This window comes from Crinia signifera, chromosome 5, assembly GCF_055691185.1.
Source record: "Crinia signifera chromosome 5, ASM5569118v1, whole genome shotgun sequence".
NCBI classification, from domain to species: Eukaryota; Metazoa; Chordata; class Amphibia; order Anura; family Myobatrachidae; genus Crinia; species Crinia signifera.
Genome location: NC_139221.1, coordinates 70,111,690 through 70,128,361, shown reverse-complemented (window position 1 = coordinate 70,128,361; position 16,672 = coordinate 70,111,690). Strand labels below are relative to the sequence as shown.

Below are 16,672 nucleotides of genomic sequence, written 5' to 3'. Positions count from 1 at the left end.
GCAGGGACAAGTCCCACTAGTATTAAAGCTAGAGGTTTGAAAATAAAGAGGTGTTATATAAAATCCAGTCGCACCAAAACTTTAGAAATTTATGGGCAGTATTGTGTAAGTAAGCAGTTATTTCCTCAATTGCTCCAAAGTGGTGAATTTAATATATGCTGTTGACAAGAAGGTGGTTCAATACACTTCCATTGTCTATCAATCAAACATCAAGCCACGTTATAATATGGGAAAGCTTGTCAGCATGTGTTTTTCAGGCCTTCTAGTAGGCAGCAAGGAGAAAATGCCAGGACTTGGCCAGGGATCCCTTAAGAACTTCTGACAGGAGATGGGTAACTTCCTTAACTATCCTTGGCCATGACCACCAAATATGTGAGTAAGTACCTACCTTGCCACCTCCTCTCTAACACTGGTATGTGGCAGAGTTGACCATGTTGCTTAGATGAAGATGGGTGGACACCAGATACCCTCTATGGTAGACCTTTTATGAACTGTCCTTAAACAAGGAAGAAATGAAAGACTTAGAGACCCTCTTCTGCACCACAGACCAAGGACCTTATTCTGGTTGACACGCAGCGGTGCTTGTCATGTTTAGCCCGCGCCGCCACTTGCATGTACACTCAAAACGAAGACACTCTCAGGTCCCCCCCCCCCCTCCCCCAGGAAACTGGGTAAGTCCCCTGGAGGCCCCCCTTTGCCATCCACAATAGAGTACAAGGAGGAGGGGCCAACAAAGGAAGTATGCCCCAAGGGAAAGCATGGAGGTGAGGTCTTAGAAGTTCCACAGCAGACACCTGCATTAAGTACAACAAAGATCTCCATAGACATCCTTGTTTTTTTGATAGGCAGACTTGGTGGTGCCCCCCAGATCCTGCCGCCCTAGGCAGCTGCCTAATGGTAGAGCCGGCCCTGTGTGTGTCTATCAAAAACTGAAGTGTTCTGGTCTTCTATCCCTGTATATGGGAGTTTGTGTATACTTTGTACTGTTAATTACCTGTGGCTTTCCACCCTTACTACATTTGGGGTTGGGACATTTTTACTTTTACAGTGTGCGTCACTTCTATAGATGGATAGATAGATTTACATTAAGTAATCCCAAGTAGTGACAAGGCAGAGACAATGCTCACATTTTAGATGGAAGCAAAAAGTAAGGTTTCTTTTTATCAGAACAGCATGTTATAATACAGAAGCACTTAGTCCCCGATGCACATTGTAATCACTTCCTGAGGCCTGTTGTCATGTTGATCAGATGGAGAATTTTTTTTACAGCAAAATGGAGTGCTTAATTGAAACAAATCAGACTCAAGACACATCTGGAAATAGTGTCCCTGATACTCAATGTACCAATAATGGGCAATGTGACTTCATGGATCTGACTGATCTGTGCAGGCTGCCAACTCGTATTTGTATTTAGCGGCCTTATATTCGGCCTTTAAATACGAATCCGGCGACATACGGCCGCCTACGCCATCGGCCAAATACGAATCGTAAATACGTCAGATTAGTAAACCTGCTTTATTTACGGTTTGTATTTCAGTAAAAATAGGACCGATGGCGGTCGTATTCATTCATATTAAGAATATTAATCGTATTCTTAGTAAATTTCCCCCTACAGTATGTATATTCATGATTATATTTTTGTGTTACCCTCTTCTATCCTTACTTGCACATCAGGCAATTCATCTTTAAAACTTTAATTTTGGACATTAAAAGCTATGAACTTTGTTTCTGTGTTTAAAAATGTACCACGGCATAGTGTTTATGTATTCATAACATTTACTGCTCTCATCAAATTTTTCCTATATAATGTTCTCATGTTCTATCCTGACTCAGTAGTTTTGCATCTCTTGCACATTTTCAATTATAGGAACTAGGTTTCTTTATTGCGTTCTTTTCTTTTTATTGCATTATTGTATTCATTAATCATATAGAGTTATTTCCATAATTTTCTTTATTTTGCAATACACACACAGTTTTAAATTTGCCGATGCTTATTTTTTATTACATGCTTATTACAATCCTCATATGAGATGCTCAAACATTAAGGAGTTTCCAATGTCTCCTCAGCTTAGTGTGTAAAAATATCTAATTAAAATGTGGGAAAGGTTTCTATATCGGGTGAACTGTAAATTGCCAAATCACAGGTGGAAAATCGTCAGAAAACCTGAATCCATCCTGATTTTCTAATTTTCAAGAATAGAAGTCATTGGTTGCAATGTGCTGCAAATAAGAAACAATGGGGAAGATGTATTAAGCCTGGTAAAGTGATAAAGTAGTAATAAAGCAGTGATAAAGTGGAAGGTTATAATGCATCACCTAATCAACTCATTACTGTCATTTTTCAAACACAGCTGATTGGTGCGTTATCACCACTTTGGGGGTTATTGAATCCCATTTTCCGAGTGTCAGTATGTCCCGACAGTGGGGACCCTGTCCCCATTTCGTTCCGCTCACCCATTTATCGGCAGGCGTGATTCAATGACCTGCCTGCCGAGCAGTTAAAAGAGGGCGTGTCTGTGAAAATGACCATGGATTGTCGAGATCCAACTATGATCTCGACAATCCATGTCCGTTTTCGGCAAAATGGGCCTGACTGCTTTTAAAGTCTGGTTAGTTCTGTTATACTACCTCTTCAAGGCTGTCGGAACGACAGCATTAAATAGGTGCCCGCCGCTATTTCCCCTGACAGAAATCGCGGCGGGGATTGAATACCCCCCTTTATCACTTTACCAGGCTTAATACATCTGCCCCAATGTCTGCCAAATAAAAGTACACAAAAGAATATAGGTGATTGTAAGAGGATAGAAACATTTTTAATTGCCCCTCCGTCTCATTAGTTATGAGGGCTGGTGCCAACCCACCAAGAAATGATCCTCTCAGTGTAAAAAAACCATTGTCCCCTTTCTGAAATCTATGGGATATCTGTGGGTTCCAGAATAATTATAATAAAAATAAAACATTGATGTCCCACTATGATGTCTCATTACATAACTAAACATAACCAGTTCAAATAAATGATAAAGCAGTACAACCTTATAATAAAATGAAGTATTTATGGTAGTAACACCTCAAAAATAGAATAAGAATGGTAGTGCCTCGATTTTAATGATAAAATGACTTAATCCAATACGAATTATATAAAATCAAAGAAACACGTATTTATGGAGAGAGAAGTATATATAAGAACAGCGAAGAAACGTATTGTGTTAAAAGCAGAGGCGGATCTACCACTAAGCAACCTAGATGGCAGCCTAGAGCCGGCGGGTCTGAGGGAGCCTGCCAATAGGCAGAGACCCAGGTCTGCAGCTGCTGAGGAAGATTGTAGCACGCTAACTAGCTACTCAGCAGCCTGGACTGAAGCCATCAGTGGAGGATCTAAATGAAAAGAGTATTCAGAAACAAATTCATGCCATAAATCTAGCCCTGTTCTCGTCTGGTCAGCATCCAAAGCAGTCATGCGAGGGCATATCATTGCCTTAATATCTCGCAGACGTAAAAACCGTAGAGACAAAATTAAAAGTCATTCTAAATATCAAGGAAGCTATGATGCAAAAATTGTCTCTCTAAATATCAAGGAAGCTATGATGCAAAAATTGTCTCTCTAAATATCAAGGAAGCTATGATGCAAAAATTGTCTGATTCACAGAGGGAAGTCCTAGAGGATGACATATCGGAAAGTGAAATTTGCTTAACCATAAAAGCTTTGAAACTTAATAAATCCCCAGGACCAGACGTTTCAGTGAGTACTATAAAATTCTGCGAGAGAAATTGCTCTCTGATCTGTCAGCGCTCTTCCAACTCCTCCCATCAGTGAATTCCAGTTATCCAGATTTCAACGATGCACATACAATCTTACTTCCCAAACTTAACAAAGATGCAGAGAAGGTTGACTCTTCTCGCCCAATAACCTTATTGACAGTGGCGTAACTGTAAAATCAGTGCCCCCCCCCCCTGAATTTCAGCCGGCAGCCCACCCACGGGAATTTCGTCCTGCAGCCCCCCCAGCCCTGCCTTACCCCTCCGTCTGGCCCCGCTGCGGGGTCTTTGGTCGGGACTGCAGATCTACAAGTCTGTGGTCCCGGCGCTTCTAATGAAAAATGACCTTCATAAAATTGCTGCCCCTAAGAGCAGACCATAAGGTGTCTGCTGTAAGGGGTGGACATTTTGTTCAATTTCATTAAAAGGCAGAGCAGAAGACACTAGCAGCGCCGGGACCGGTGGGAGGTAAGCAGGTCCCAGCGGCAGTGCTGCGCAGCATTAGCCCCGCAGACCCCCGGCGCCCTCACTTACTCAGCGTCTCCCCGCTGCTGCGGGTCTATAGTTACGCCACTGCTTATTAAACAAGATTTTAAGTTACTGTGTGTGAGTGCCATTGCTGGAATGCTGGACAGGAGAGCCAGCCAGGGACGGACTGGCCATCAGGCCTTCTGGCAAATGCCAGAAGTGCCGATGGCCAGGTGGGCTGGTGCCGGCTGGGACTCTCCTCTGTTCGGCGGCGCTGGCCACGGCTTCGGGAACATGGCCGCCAGCCTCCTGCACTGAGGACCTGTCTAGACATTGCAGGAGGCTGCTACAGAGTGTGGGGCATCGGTCGGGACAAGGGGCAGGAGGAGAAGCCAGGAAGGAAGCAGGGCAGCCTGCCTCTGCTGATCCTCACATGGCACCATACTTTCTACTTCCAGTCGGCTTGTGCGTGTACATTACTTCCCTCTGCTAGTGCTGCAGGCCTGCAGCCTCAGTGTTCATCCGGTGGCGGTGAAATCAGCTTCACAGCCTCAGGTAAATAGCATATATACAGGGGGAGAACAGGACTGAGGAGTGAAGACACCAAAGGCTTCTCCCAGAGAATTTTTCTTAGAGAAGCATGTGGTGTCCTGACTCCTCAGTCTTGTTATTGTGCAGGGGGAGCAGCCTGTGGAGTTTTGTTATTGTGCAGGGGGAGCAGCCTGTCGTGTTTTGTTATTGTGTAGGGGAGAGAAAAGGGACAACCAGGGGGGTTGTGGAAGGAGGCCAAAAAAAATCTGTACTCTGTTGCTGAGGCTTCTGTGAATATTTGGAGACATACAGCCGGATATACTACAGTGTGAGATCGCCGAAGGTGCAGAATCCCATCCAAATGCCAGCATTTTCTTTAAAGTGCAAACATTTGCAAGGCCTTTTAATGATTGTCGCTTTAAAAAATGTCCGAATTCGGCTGACATCCCGTGAACTTGGACTGTATTACAAGTTTGGAGAGAGTTACTAAGGAGAAGTTTCACATACCAACCAACATCTTCTACTGTCATTTTACAGACTGTGATATAATTTGATCATTCTCCCTCAGGATGAGGTACAGGAGCTATACCACTGCTGAAAGGACTTGACAATAGAGGCTACTCCATACCTCCCAACTTTCATTGGTAGTCCAGCGAAACCTTCCCATGCTTCCAACATTTTGGGGGCGTGGCCCCATTTTGCCGCTGCTACTCTTCTGCCTGCAGGGAATAGACTCTGTGCGCATCCGGGTGGCAGAAGGGCTACATCCTGAAGAAATTTGTTTTTAATAATGTGAATCTGTTTTCTATAACCTTTTATATACAAATTAATGAACTATATAATAGTAGTAGCTTTATGTTTTAAATGATCTTAATGTCCTTCATTGCTATGCAGATTATCTGTAATTCAGGTTTACTATTATTTGTTTACTGCAATCTTTTGTTTTGACGTCAGATGAGATCACAATTAGAACATTACACACTTATTTGTACTGTCAACATCTGTTAGTGATGAGAGCTGGACATTGTTTCAGCAACATTACGTTTACAGTAAACACAATGATTTTCCTTTCTGGTTGCACAGTGTTACATGATGTTACACCCAAGATATAAGGAGGAGTCCATTTCACAAAGGCTCTCAATTAACTGTCCTGCCAAACACCCTGTGTTTATCCAATCAAAAAATAGGACTTGTGCATAAGTGCTGTAAGTAGAAATCCAGACGCCCTTGCCCCCCCCCCCCCAACAAAAAAAAGTTTAAAAAAATCACTATTCTAGATTTAATTGAAGCTAATTCTATTGTTACTGTATGTTTTCCCAATCCCTATTCTCTATTACCTTTTGCTCAACTAAAAGTATACAAAGCCAGCTAACCTCTCTCTCCCCCAAAAAACTGTCACCTGGTGCTGTTGCTTCTCACCAGCACCATACTAATTTCTACATTTAAACCAAACTACAAATATGTTGGCCTTTAATTAACTGCATAAAGTTAAAATGGTGTTCCCATTTTCCACCGGACAAAGGTTTTACCCCCTTAGGAGTGAGATACCCCATGGTAACCCTGCTTAGTGGATGTCAGCACATAACTGTCACAGTTTCCAGACCTCCCAACAGTTCACATGGTCCAGGTCACTCGGCAGGTGCACAAGCAGCGTTGACCAACTGCCACATTTTAAAAGTGCTCAATTGTGATGCATTGTGATTGGCTGGCAGACCTTTTGCAGCATAAATCCTTAACCAATTATAATGTCAATGTAATTCTACACATCTACAGACCAAAAGCTTTAAATTGGTATATGATGTGCCCTGCTCAGGCAACAGCATAGAAATTTCCTTTATGCTATTAATACAGGTTCAGTATACTAAATGCTGGGGACCATGAGCATTTTGGATAAAGGATTTGGTACTTGTGTAGTTTCACGGCGGCAGTTACGTAGTTAGCGTAGCGTCCCTGTCAGAATCAGCGTAGTGTTCCTGCGGCCAATGTAGACAGCGTCCCTGTCAGAATCAACATTAGCGTAGTTAATAGAGTGTGTTCCTGTGGCCGCTCAAGAAGTTAGCATAGTCAGTCAGGCGTCCCTGTCAGTATCTGTTCCCGCCCGTTCGCGGCTAGCCAGAGCTTACGTAGTTAGCGTAGTCAGTCAGCGTTACGCAATTTGCGTAGTCAGTCAGCGCTTATTACATTTTGTGGGAACAATTGACCATTTTAACCTGCCTGACATGACAGGTGTGAATGTGCTCCTGAAAACCCCCCACTATCCACGGCAGCCCGAAGCGTGGCGAGCGGACGCGGTATGTGTCCTCCCAACTTGTTCATACCCCGCTATCCACGTCGGCGTGGAGTTGATATTATAAAGTGTGACCAACGGCCGCGGATTTCTTGACGTGTATTCCGCATCCCCTCGCAGGGCTTGCTGCGCTCGCCCGCTTCCGGGTCGGTGGCTCCCTGCGCTCGCCACACTTTATAAAATCAACTCCGTGTCAACGTGGATAGTGGGAGTATGGTCAAGTTAGGAGGACGCGTACCGCGTCCCCTCGCGTGTATCGCTACGCTCGCCACGCTTCGGGCTGGCGTGGATAGCGGGGGATGGTAATGGAGGCATTTGCCAGTATGTAACATGGAGCACTGGCAAATATGTGCTTTATTGCACCGCATCCCCTGCTACCGAACCCCTAACCCTGTCCGCAGGGTTGCCTTACCCTGCGGCAATCGTTACTGAGATGCAAAAGCATCTGAGATCCTCCTGCGTCTCAGACAGATGGAGCGCCTTTCCGCTGGTGCCCGCATGATCCCCTCTCCGAACGCCAACCCAAAGCATGGCGAGCGTAGCGAGCCTGTGACGGGCGGCGGTACGCGTCCTCCGACCTTTTCATACCCCCACTATCCACGTCGGCGTGGAGTTGATTTTATATAGTGTGGCAAGCGCAGCGAGCCACCGAGCCCGAAGCGTGGCGAGCGCACGCACATTACTTCACAGGTATTGCGCATCCCCTCGCTACGCTCGCAACACTATACAAAATCAACTCCACGCCGACGTGGATAGTGGGGGTATGAAAAGGTCGGAGGACGCGTACCGCCGCCCCTCGCGTGTCCTCCCAACTTGTACATACCCCGCTATCCACGTCGGCGTGTAATTGATATTATTAAGTGTGGCCAATGGCCGTGGATTTCTTGACGTGTATTCCGCGTCCCCTCGCAGGGCTTGCTGCGCTCGCCCGCTTCCGGGTCGGTGGCTCCCTGCGCTCGCCACACTTTATAAAATCAACTCCGTGTCAACGTGGATAGTGGGAGTATGGTCAAGTTAGGAGGACGCGTACCGCGTCCCCTCGCGTGTATCGCTACGCTCGCCACGCTTCGGGCTGGCGTGGATAACGGGGGATGGTAATGGAGGCATTTGCCAGTATGTAACATGGAGCACTGGCAAATATGTGCTTTATTGCACCGCATCCCCTGCTACCGAACCCCTAACCCTGTCCGCAGGGTTGCCGTACCCTGCGGCAATCGTTACTGAGACGCAAAAGCATCTGAGATCCTCCTGCGTCTCAGACAGATGGAGCACCTTTCCGCTGGTGCCCGCATGATCCCCTCTCCGCTGCCGTCTGCCAGCACAGGGGATCTAGCGGTTACCGACGCTGTGTGAGAGGCGTTCAGTAGGCTTGCCAGGGACACTGGGGACAGAGCTGCAGCTCCCAGGGACAGTACGGTGACTAGCTGCCTGACCGGGACACTATGCTGACTACGCAGGGCTGCCGTGGAGTCACTATGCTAGGCAGCCATTGGGCTACGCTGACAACGTAGTTTAGCCTACGCCGAAAACGTAGCGTAGCCTGCCGCCTTGAAACTACACAAGTACCAAGGATTTTTTCAGATTTTGGTATATATTTTTTCCCCATACTTACCTGGTCCCCTTGTGGTGCCCCGGTGGTCCCCCAACATCCCGGCATCTCCGGTCCCAGCGGTGCATTGCGCAAGTGTGCCGTGACATCACTAGCGGGCACGGGCACTCCCACAATGCACCCCTGGAACCGGAGATGCCGCTGAAGAGGATCCCGGAGGCCACCGTGGACATCAGGGAAGGAGGTAGGAATGAAAAAAAAGGGGTGGAGGACCAAGACCAACACCCCGACCCCCCCACCCCAAAATATTCCAAAAAAACACGGTTTTCAGAATATTTTTGGAATTTATGTTTAAGGGAGACCCGACCTGTATATAGATTTGACTGCTAGCAATCTTAATCCTTGTATCGCAACCTATTTTCAGCATGCAAATGAAAAAATAATAATAATTAAGTGTTTTTTTTCCAAACTAAGATGCCAGATCATTTTAGGTTACAAAAAAATGGGTACTTGTTTCCTAGCACGGCGCCAGCGATTAAAATTGTATCCATCGGGTCCTATAAAATCGCGTCAGTCGCATGCAACCAAATCGCATGCGATGCGATCGATGCGATTTTTACATTCGAACCAATGTAAAATGGTCCCTGAGACCCGATTTTACATTGGGCCCAATGTTAAATGCCCCCCAGACCCCAATTTTCATTGTAGCCCGACCCTGAAGGGTCAAATGCCCCCCCATTGTTAACGCCACCCCACGATGAACGCCAACCCGAAGCGTGGCAAGTGTAGCGAGCCCGTGAGGGGCGGCGGTACGCGTCCTCCGACCTTTTCATACCCCCACTATCCACGTCGGCGTGGAGTTGATTTTATATAGTGTGGCAAGCGCAGCGAGCCACCGAGCCCGAAGCGTGGCGAGCGCACGCACATTACTTCACAGGTATTGCGCATCCCCTCGCTACGCTCGCCACACTATATAAAATCAACTCCACGCCGACGTTGTTCCCTATGTAAAATCGGGTCCATCGCATGGTTCGCATTGTATGCCATTATAATGGCATACAATGGACTCGATTTTACATAGGAATTTAACATTGAATACAATGCATTCAATGTTAAATTGCGTCGGTCGCATCACATGCCATAATTAACTTAAGGTATGCAATGACCCACGACCGGCGCCGTGCTAGGAAACAAGTACCAAAAAATGTATGTAATGTGATATTTACTAGTTTTTGAGTGAGATAGAAATTTCTCGTCTGTAACATGTCCTGCATAATTAAACACATTTTTGAGCTTTTTACAGAAAATCCCATGAAAAATTACAGCGCCAAATGTAATAATCTCTGAGTTCAGTGGTTGTGCAACATGCCAGCCAAATTCTACGTTTTTTTTTTTAAGGGGCAATACCTTACAAGGCATGGTTTTTCCTTTGATTTCCCTTCTAAAAAAACCTCATTGTTAGGTCAGCATCCCGCATGGCCCATGAACTCGGAGACGAATACATTTGGCCACATCTCTTTACTGGTCAAAATATGCAAAATAAATGTCTACAAGTGCATAATTATTCATTGGGAGATGTGTGTGTGTGTGTGTGTTCCAGAGGTCTTAGGGGCCTATTTAATAATATTTATGGTTGGTTTCAGGGGGTACCCATAAATATTAATTGTCCCCCGATTGTAAAATGGACTTCAGCAGAATTGGCCCCATAGGCATCTATTACTGTCAGGAAGATCTGAGCGCTGACACATTTGGGATAGTTGGAGTCATTTTTTTTTTGTTTTTTTCTGGGTGGCAGAATCTGTTTTCCATTTCACCCCAAGCCAGATAAGAGTATGTTTGTTTGTTTGTTTGTTTATGTATTTATTTTGGAAAAGTTGTCCAGAAATATATTGGCATATATTCAATGCCGTGGGCGAGCGGTGACTGCGAGAAGGACTTTTTGCTCGCAGTCACCGCTCACCCTGTCAGTATTCAACTGACCCCCCTCATTCGCAAATTCCCCCTCGCTCCGTTTTTTGAGCGAGGGGGAATTTGCGAATGTGCCTCCAAAAACTGCGAGAATCGAGGCTAATTACAGCGAGTTTGCTGCACTAGCCTCGGCTCTCGCAGTTTAGGGGAATCCTTGCCGTTCTGTGACGGCGAGGATTCCCCCGGAACGTTGCATAGTGCGAGCGGCCGGCGCGGGGGTTAAACTGCGAGGATCACTGGTTTTCTGTGATCCTCGCAGTTTAACCCCCTCGCCGGCCGCTCGCACCGGCATTGAATACCTGCCATTGTGGCCTGCTGCACATATTCATGAATAATATGAACCAGTGATGTTACAAAAACTGCAATCCAATTCGCTTAAGACAATACGGGGGTAATTTACTAAGATGTGTATTGTACTTCACATGTAATGTTGCTATGGGCAACCAATCAGATCCTGTCTATTATCTTCTAGAACAGGGGTAGCCAACTCCAGTCCTCGAGAGCTTCCAACAGTTTACTTTTTCCAGATCTCCTCACAGAATCATAAGTGAAGTAATTAGCTCCACCTGTGGATCATTTATAATGGGTCAGTCAGTAATCAGTGCACCTGTGCCCCAGCCAGGTGATCTAGAAAACGTGAACTGTTGATAGCTCTTGAGGACTGGAGTTGGCTACCACTGTTCTAGAGGGTGCTAAATAAGAAGTAGATTCTGATTGGTTGCCCATCGCAACATCACATGTGAAGTGGAATACATCTTAGTAAATTTCCCCCTTCAAGTAATGGAGTTTGCTTAAATAAGAAGAGGTGGGGGATGTAAGCATTCTTACATTTTGCTAATGTTATTACTTTAAACAAAAAAAAATGAAGCTTTGATATTCTTTTAGCCCAGTAAAGTTGTTGATGGATCAACAGAGAGGGCTCTCGGGAATGTTGCTTTCAAATTGGACCAAAGAAGTGTTCTAAAAAGGATTATTTCATAAGGAAAAGGTGAACTGTGACTTACTGTATCGTACACACCATGATTTCAGGTAACAATCTATCAAACTTTATATATCATGAATGGCCCACTGTAACAGCTCTTGGGATAATTCATAGTGATCACAACTTGTATATACCTGTTAGTATATATGGTTGTTCTAATATGAGTGTGTGTTGGTAATTGAAGTTTCAGGTGTATATGGGCTGGTTTGTGTTGTTAAGTGTGTAGATGTGTGTGCCTCTTTACAATGAATTAAGATGTTAGCTTAAACTGACATGTCTCGTATTGGATGTTGATGAGCATGTATTAGTAAGAGATCATTTATTTACTGTACAAAGGACACTTCTTTATATGGATGTACAGTTTGTATTTGGCAGAAAATACTTGTGAAATTGTTGAGAAGTTAAGAAACCAGATAACTGACACATGACCTCATTGTGAGAGGTGGCCAGACTCCAGTATGTGGGAGTAGTGCATTGAGGTGGCCAGACTCCAGTATGTGGGAGTAGTGCATTGAGGTGGCCAGACTCCAGTATGTGGGAGTAGTGCATTGAGGTGGCCTGACTCCAGTATGTGGGAGTAGTGCATTGAGGTGGCCAGGCTCCAGTATGTGGGAGTAGTGCATTGAGGTGGCCTGATTCCAGAATGTGGGAATAGTGCATTGAGGTGGCCAGACTCCAGTATGTGGTAGTAGTGCATTGAGGTGGCCAGACTCCAGTATGTGGGAGTAGAGCATTGAGGTGGCCAGACTCTAGTATGTGGGAGTAGTGCATTGAGGTGGCCAGGCTCCAGTATGTTGGAGTAGTGCATTGAGGTGGCCTGACTCCAGTATGTGGGAGAAGTGCATTGAGGTGGCCGGACTCCAGTATGTGGGAGTAGTGCATTGAGGTGGCCAGACTCCAGTATGTGGGAGTAGTGCATTGAGGTGGCCAGGCTCCAGTATGTTGGAGTAGTGCTTTGAGGTGGCCTGACTCCAGTATGTGGGAGTAGTGCATTGAGGTGGCCTGACTCCAGTATGTGGGAGTAGTGCATTGAGGTGGCCAGACCTCCAGTATGTGGGAGTAGTGCATTGAGGTGGAAAGACTCCAGTATGTGGGAGTAGTGCATTGAGGTGGCCAGACTCCAGTATGTGGGAGAAGTGCATTGAGGTGGCCGGACTCCAGTATGTGGGAGTAGTGCATTGAGGTGGCCAGACTCCAGTATGTGGGAGTAGTGCATTGAGGTGGCCTGACTCCAGTATGTGGGAGTAGTGCATTGAGGTGGCCAGGCTCCAGTATGTGGGAGTAGTGCATTGAGGTGGCCTGATTCCAGAATGTGGGAATAGTGCATTGAGGTGGCCAGACTCCAGTATGTGGGAATAGTGCATTGAGGTGGCCAGACTCCAGTATGTGGTAGTAGTGCATTGAGGTGGCCTGACTCCAGTATGTGGGAGTAGTGCATTGAGGTGGCCAGGCTCCAGTATGTGGGAGTAGTGCATTGAGGTGGCCTGATTCCAGAATGTGGGAATAGTGCATTGAGGTGGCCAGACTCCAGTATGTGGGAATAGTGCATTGAGGTGGCCAGACTCCAGTATGTGGTAGTAGTGCATTGAGGTGGCCTGACTCCAGTATGTGGGAGTAGTTTTACAAATATATGATTTCCTTCTTTTCAAATTAAGGGGGTACCGTCGGCGTTTCTAAATATATTTTGGGGCAAAGTGAAAAAAGTTTCTTGACCCCTGAATCTTCTGCAACTGCACAGTAGCCCCATTGGGTCTGAGGGACTGTCATTTTTTATTTAAGCCTTTTTTTCTTTACCAGCTACAAATAAGTAGCAGTTGTGTCTGCTTCCAAGAGGAGCAACAGAGCTGCAAAGACCTGTCCTGCAATCAGCAACCAGCAGCACCTTGGCAGTCACAGATAGAGGCAGCACTGTCAGGGCTGACTGGATAACAACAGCTCCTGTTGGGCATGAATATCTTCTAGGGCAGGGGTTCTGTAACTCGGTCCCCACACAGTTCACGTTTTCCAGGTCACCCGGCAGGTGCACAAGTGCATTCATTACTCATTGACACATTTTAAAAGATCCACAGGTGGAGCTAATTATTTCATTTGTGTTTCTGTGAGGAGACCTGCAAAACATGCACTGTGTGGGGTCCTGAGGACCGAGTTTCAGAACCTGTGTTCTAGGGACTATCACTGAATACATTACACCTGTATTTTACTACTGGGGCACATTTTATGTTGGTGAGCATTACTATTAGTTGCAAATTGTATCCTTTTTTTGTAGTATTTCTTGGGAGAAGAACATTCTGCTGTGTATACAATAAGTGGGCACAACCTGTACTTTGGAGGGATTGATTACATGGGGGGAAATATATTTTTTTAGGCATTAATATTTGCTCAGTATTACTTTGGCCAAGTTACACCATGCAGGGGTACATTATATCTTACCAGGGATGCTACATGCTATGGCCCTCATTCTGGACTGATCGCTCCTCTGCGCGTTCGCACAGGGGAGCGATATTTTGCAACAGTACATACGCATAACCATTTATGCGCATGTGCAGCTGCATTGTGTGAGTGGCCACGGTGAATTGATCATTCGCCGGCCGGCGGGCTGTGGCCGCGCCCATGGGAATGTCCAGCATTACTGGGTATCCTGCTTTGCCTCAGTAAGCAGGGTGACAAGGGTCTGTTGAATTTTAGAACTAAGGGTTGCTGTTCATCCTCTGTTTGTTTTGGCCGTAAGACTGTTTTAAAAACATTTTAAAATGATAATTTATATTTATCAACGTAAGATATATATAAGTGTTCTGTCTGCTACTGTTTGTTTAAATGGCATATGCCTTGAGAATTGTTTGTTAAAGTGTTAATGGTGAATAAAGTTACATTATTGGAAAGTTTTGTCAAATGTTCTAAAGTGGACAAGCGGAGCTGTTTGACCACAGCAACCAGATTCTAGAACTTTCTAGACTGTGCTAGATAAAGGATAGTACATTGGTTGCTATGTTAAACATCTCACTTGGCCTATTTAGAAGGTTTAATACCTTTTCCCATATGTGTTAAATTCTATAATACTATTACTAGACTCAATACGACCCAGTCTGATATCAGTTTACTCTTGCCAAAGCTTAAGTAAATTCCGGTACTTATGTAATATCTGGGCTCCCGTTTTTCTTATGAGACCGCTTCCCCTCGCAGGGCTCGCTGCGCTCGCCACGCTTCGGGCATGGTGGCTCGCTGCGCTCGCCACACTATATAAAGTCAACTCCATGCGTAGTTGGATAGTAGGGGTATGAAAAAATGGGGTGCATTTAACATGGGAGCCCAGATAATACATAAGTACCGTTGTCAAGCCCTTTGGTCTTCTTGATCAGCGTGTCTTGTGTTTAACGCTCACCCAGAGTGTTTATCTGCTTGGTATTAGGTACGGAACAGAGAGCTGCTTTAAGATATAATTGTGCCATATGTACAAAATACATTAGTGGGAGCCAGATAAAAGTTCTCAATTTTAGATACCATTATTTGTAAATGGAATGATGGGTCTCCTGTCCTGATAGGCATCAATGCTACTGATGCATAGTAATCCTCTGTCTGTCTATGGAAATGGTTATGACAGCGACAACTGGGAGTATTTTGAAGAATTTGAAAAGAAAAATAACAGATCTAATGCATTGTTAAATAGCAAACAAACACAAAATTTACACAATTTAGGAATACTAAACTTCCCTATTTTCTTTGCAGCTTGCTTCAGGTCTGGATATACTCGAATCAAGGACTCCAACACATCGACCCAGTAAGTTAAACCTGGGGCTACTTATTGTATAATTGTGTATGATTAAGAAAATAATTAAAACATTATTTTATGGAAATATATAAGGACCACATGTTGAGAACTAGTATATTGTTGGCTGAAGAAATAAAATCCAATGAATTGTATGAGAGGTGGAGCGAATGTCTTATAATCGCAATGCCCCCATACACTACAAGATACTAGGGCATACACTATACTTCTCATCATGACTGCTGTAAGCCGGCCTCTAGGACTTTCTGCTAATCGGACTACCAATATGACCGCCGATGGTATTTCTTGTACTGAGGGTCTTTTCACTGAGTGTTGAGGTTTGTGCTGAGTTTTTAGTGAAGTGGTTGACTGCTGGTGCTGGGGACTTGGACTCTTAGAGGGTGCAAGCTCCATGGACCAATCGCTGGTACTCAAATATTACTATCTTTATTTGATCCCAATTGGCAATTGGTTTCTGAGTTACCTTCTGTCCAGCTCCTGAGTTTGGAAGCACTGGTTCCAGCTTAATGGATCTGAATTTCTCTCAATTGGTTCCAGTAGTTGGCTGCTGGTTTCCAGTATTAATGACCTCTCTGATGACCTAAGATCATAATCCATGTCAGTGTCTACCGTAATCCATGAGCAAGCCTGATTCGGTCACTCAGTAGACACAAAATAGAGAGCAGGTCTCCAATGTCTGTATCTTACCGTATTCAATATAAAACCCTTCTGCTAGCATATAAAGCTATTAACCATACTGCACCAACATATATCTTCTTACTTATCACAAAATATCTCCCATCTCGACCATTCCGCTCTGCACAAGATCTGCGTCTCTCTTCTGCACAGATCACTAGCTCCCATTCACTGTTACAGGACTTTCATCGGGCTGCTCCCGCCCTATGGAATGCCCTTCCACGCACAATAAGACTCTCCACTAGCCTCCAAACTTTCAAGTGTTCCCTGAAAACTCACCTCTTCAGGCGAACCTATCATATTTACATAGCACACACATAACCCTCTGAGGCACTTATGTATTATATAGCTTCCCTACTGGACCTACAAGCTATGCTATTACTGATGCCTGTCCTTGTGTTTCCCTCCTATATCCCTATAGATTGTAAGCTTGCAGCAGGGCCCTCTTACCTCCAAGTCTGTCTGTTGTTACCCAGTTTATTTTATCACTGTCTACTATTGTAAAGTACAACGGAACCTGCTGCGCTATATAAGAAACAGTAAATAAATATATGTCTAAATCTACATCTACTAAACAACAGTTAGGGTAGTGAGCAGTGTTCCCTCTAAGCTGTGCGCGTGTGTGAACGTGCACACAGACATTACAACAGAGCGCACAAAGCAGCAGTGGTC

At 45.1% G+C, this 16,672-nt stretch overlaps 2 protein-coding genes across 5 annotated transcripts in view; both read left to right on the top strand.

The window, feature by feature from the left end:
- Window positions 1-16,672, top strand: part of MCM4 (minichromosome maintenance complex component 4) — a 372,932-nt gene that overhangs the window by 64,471 nt on the left and 291,789 nt on the right. The gene's annotated exons all lie outside the window — the stretch shown is intronic.
- Window positions 14,962-16,672, top strand: part of LOC146079479 (chloride channel protein C-like) — a 151,913-nt gene continuing 150,202 nt past the window's right edge. For all 3 annotated transcript variants that reach the window (XR_014474555.1, XM_083186247.1, XM_083186248.1), the window contains exon 1: window positions 14,962-15,316. Coding sequence is in view for 2 of the 3 variants with exons in the window: in XM_083186247.1 (XP_083042373.1) it covers window positions 15,087-15,316 (230 nt within the window). In the remaining variant the exon portion in view is untranslated. The remainder of the gene's footprint in view (window positions 15,317-16,672) is intronic.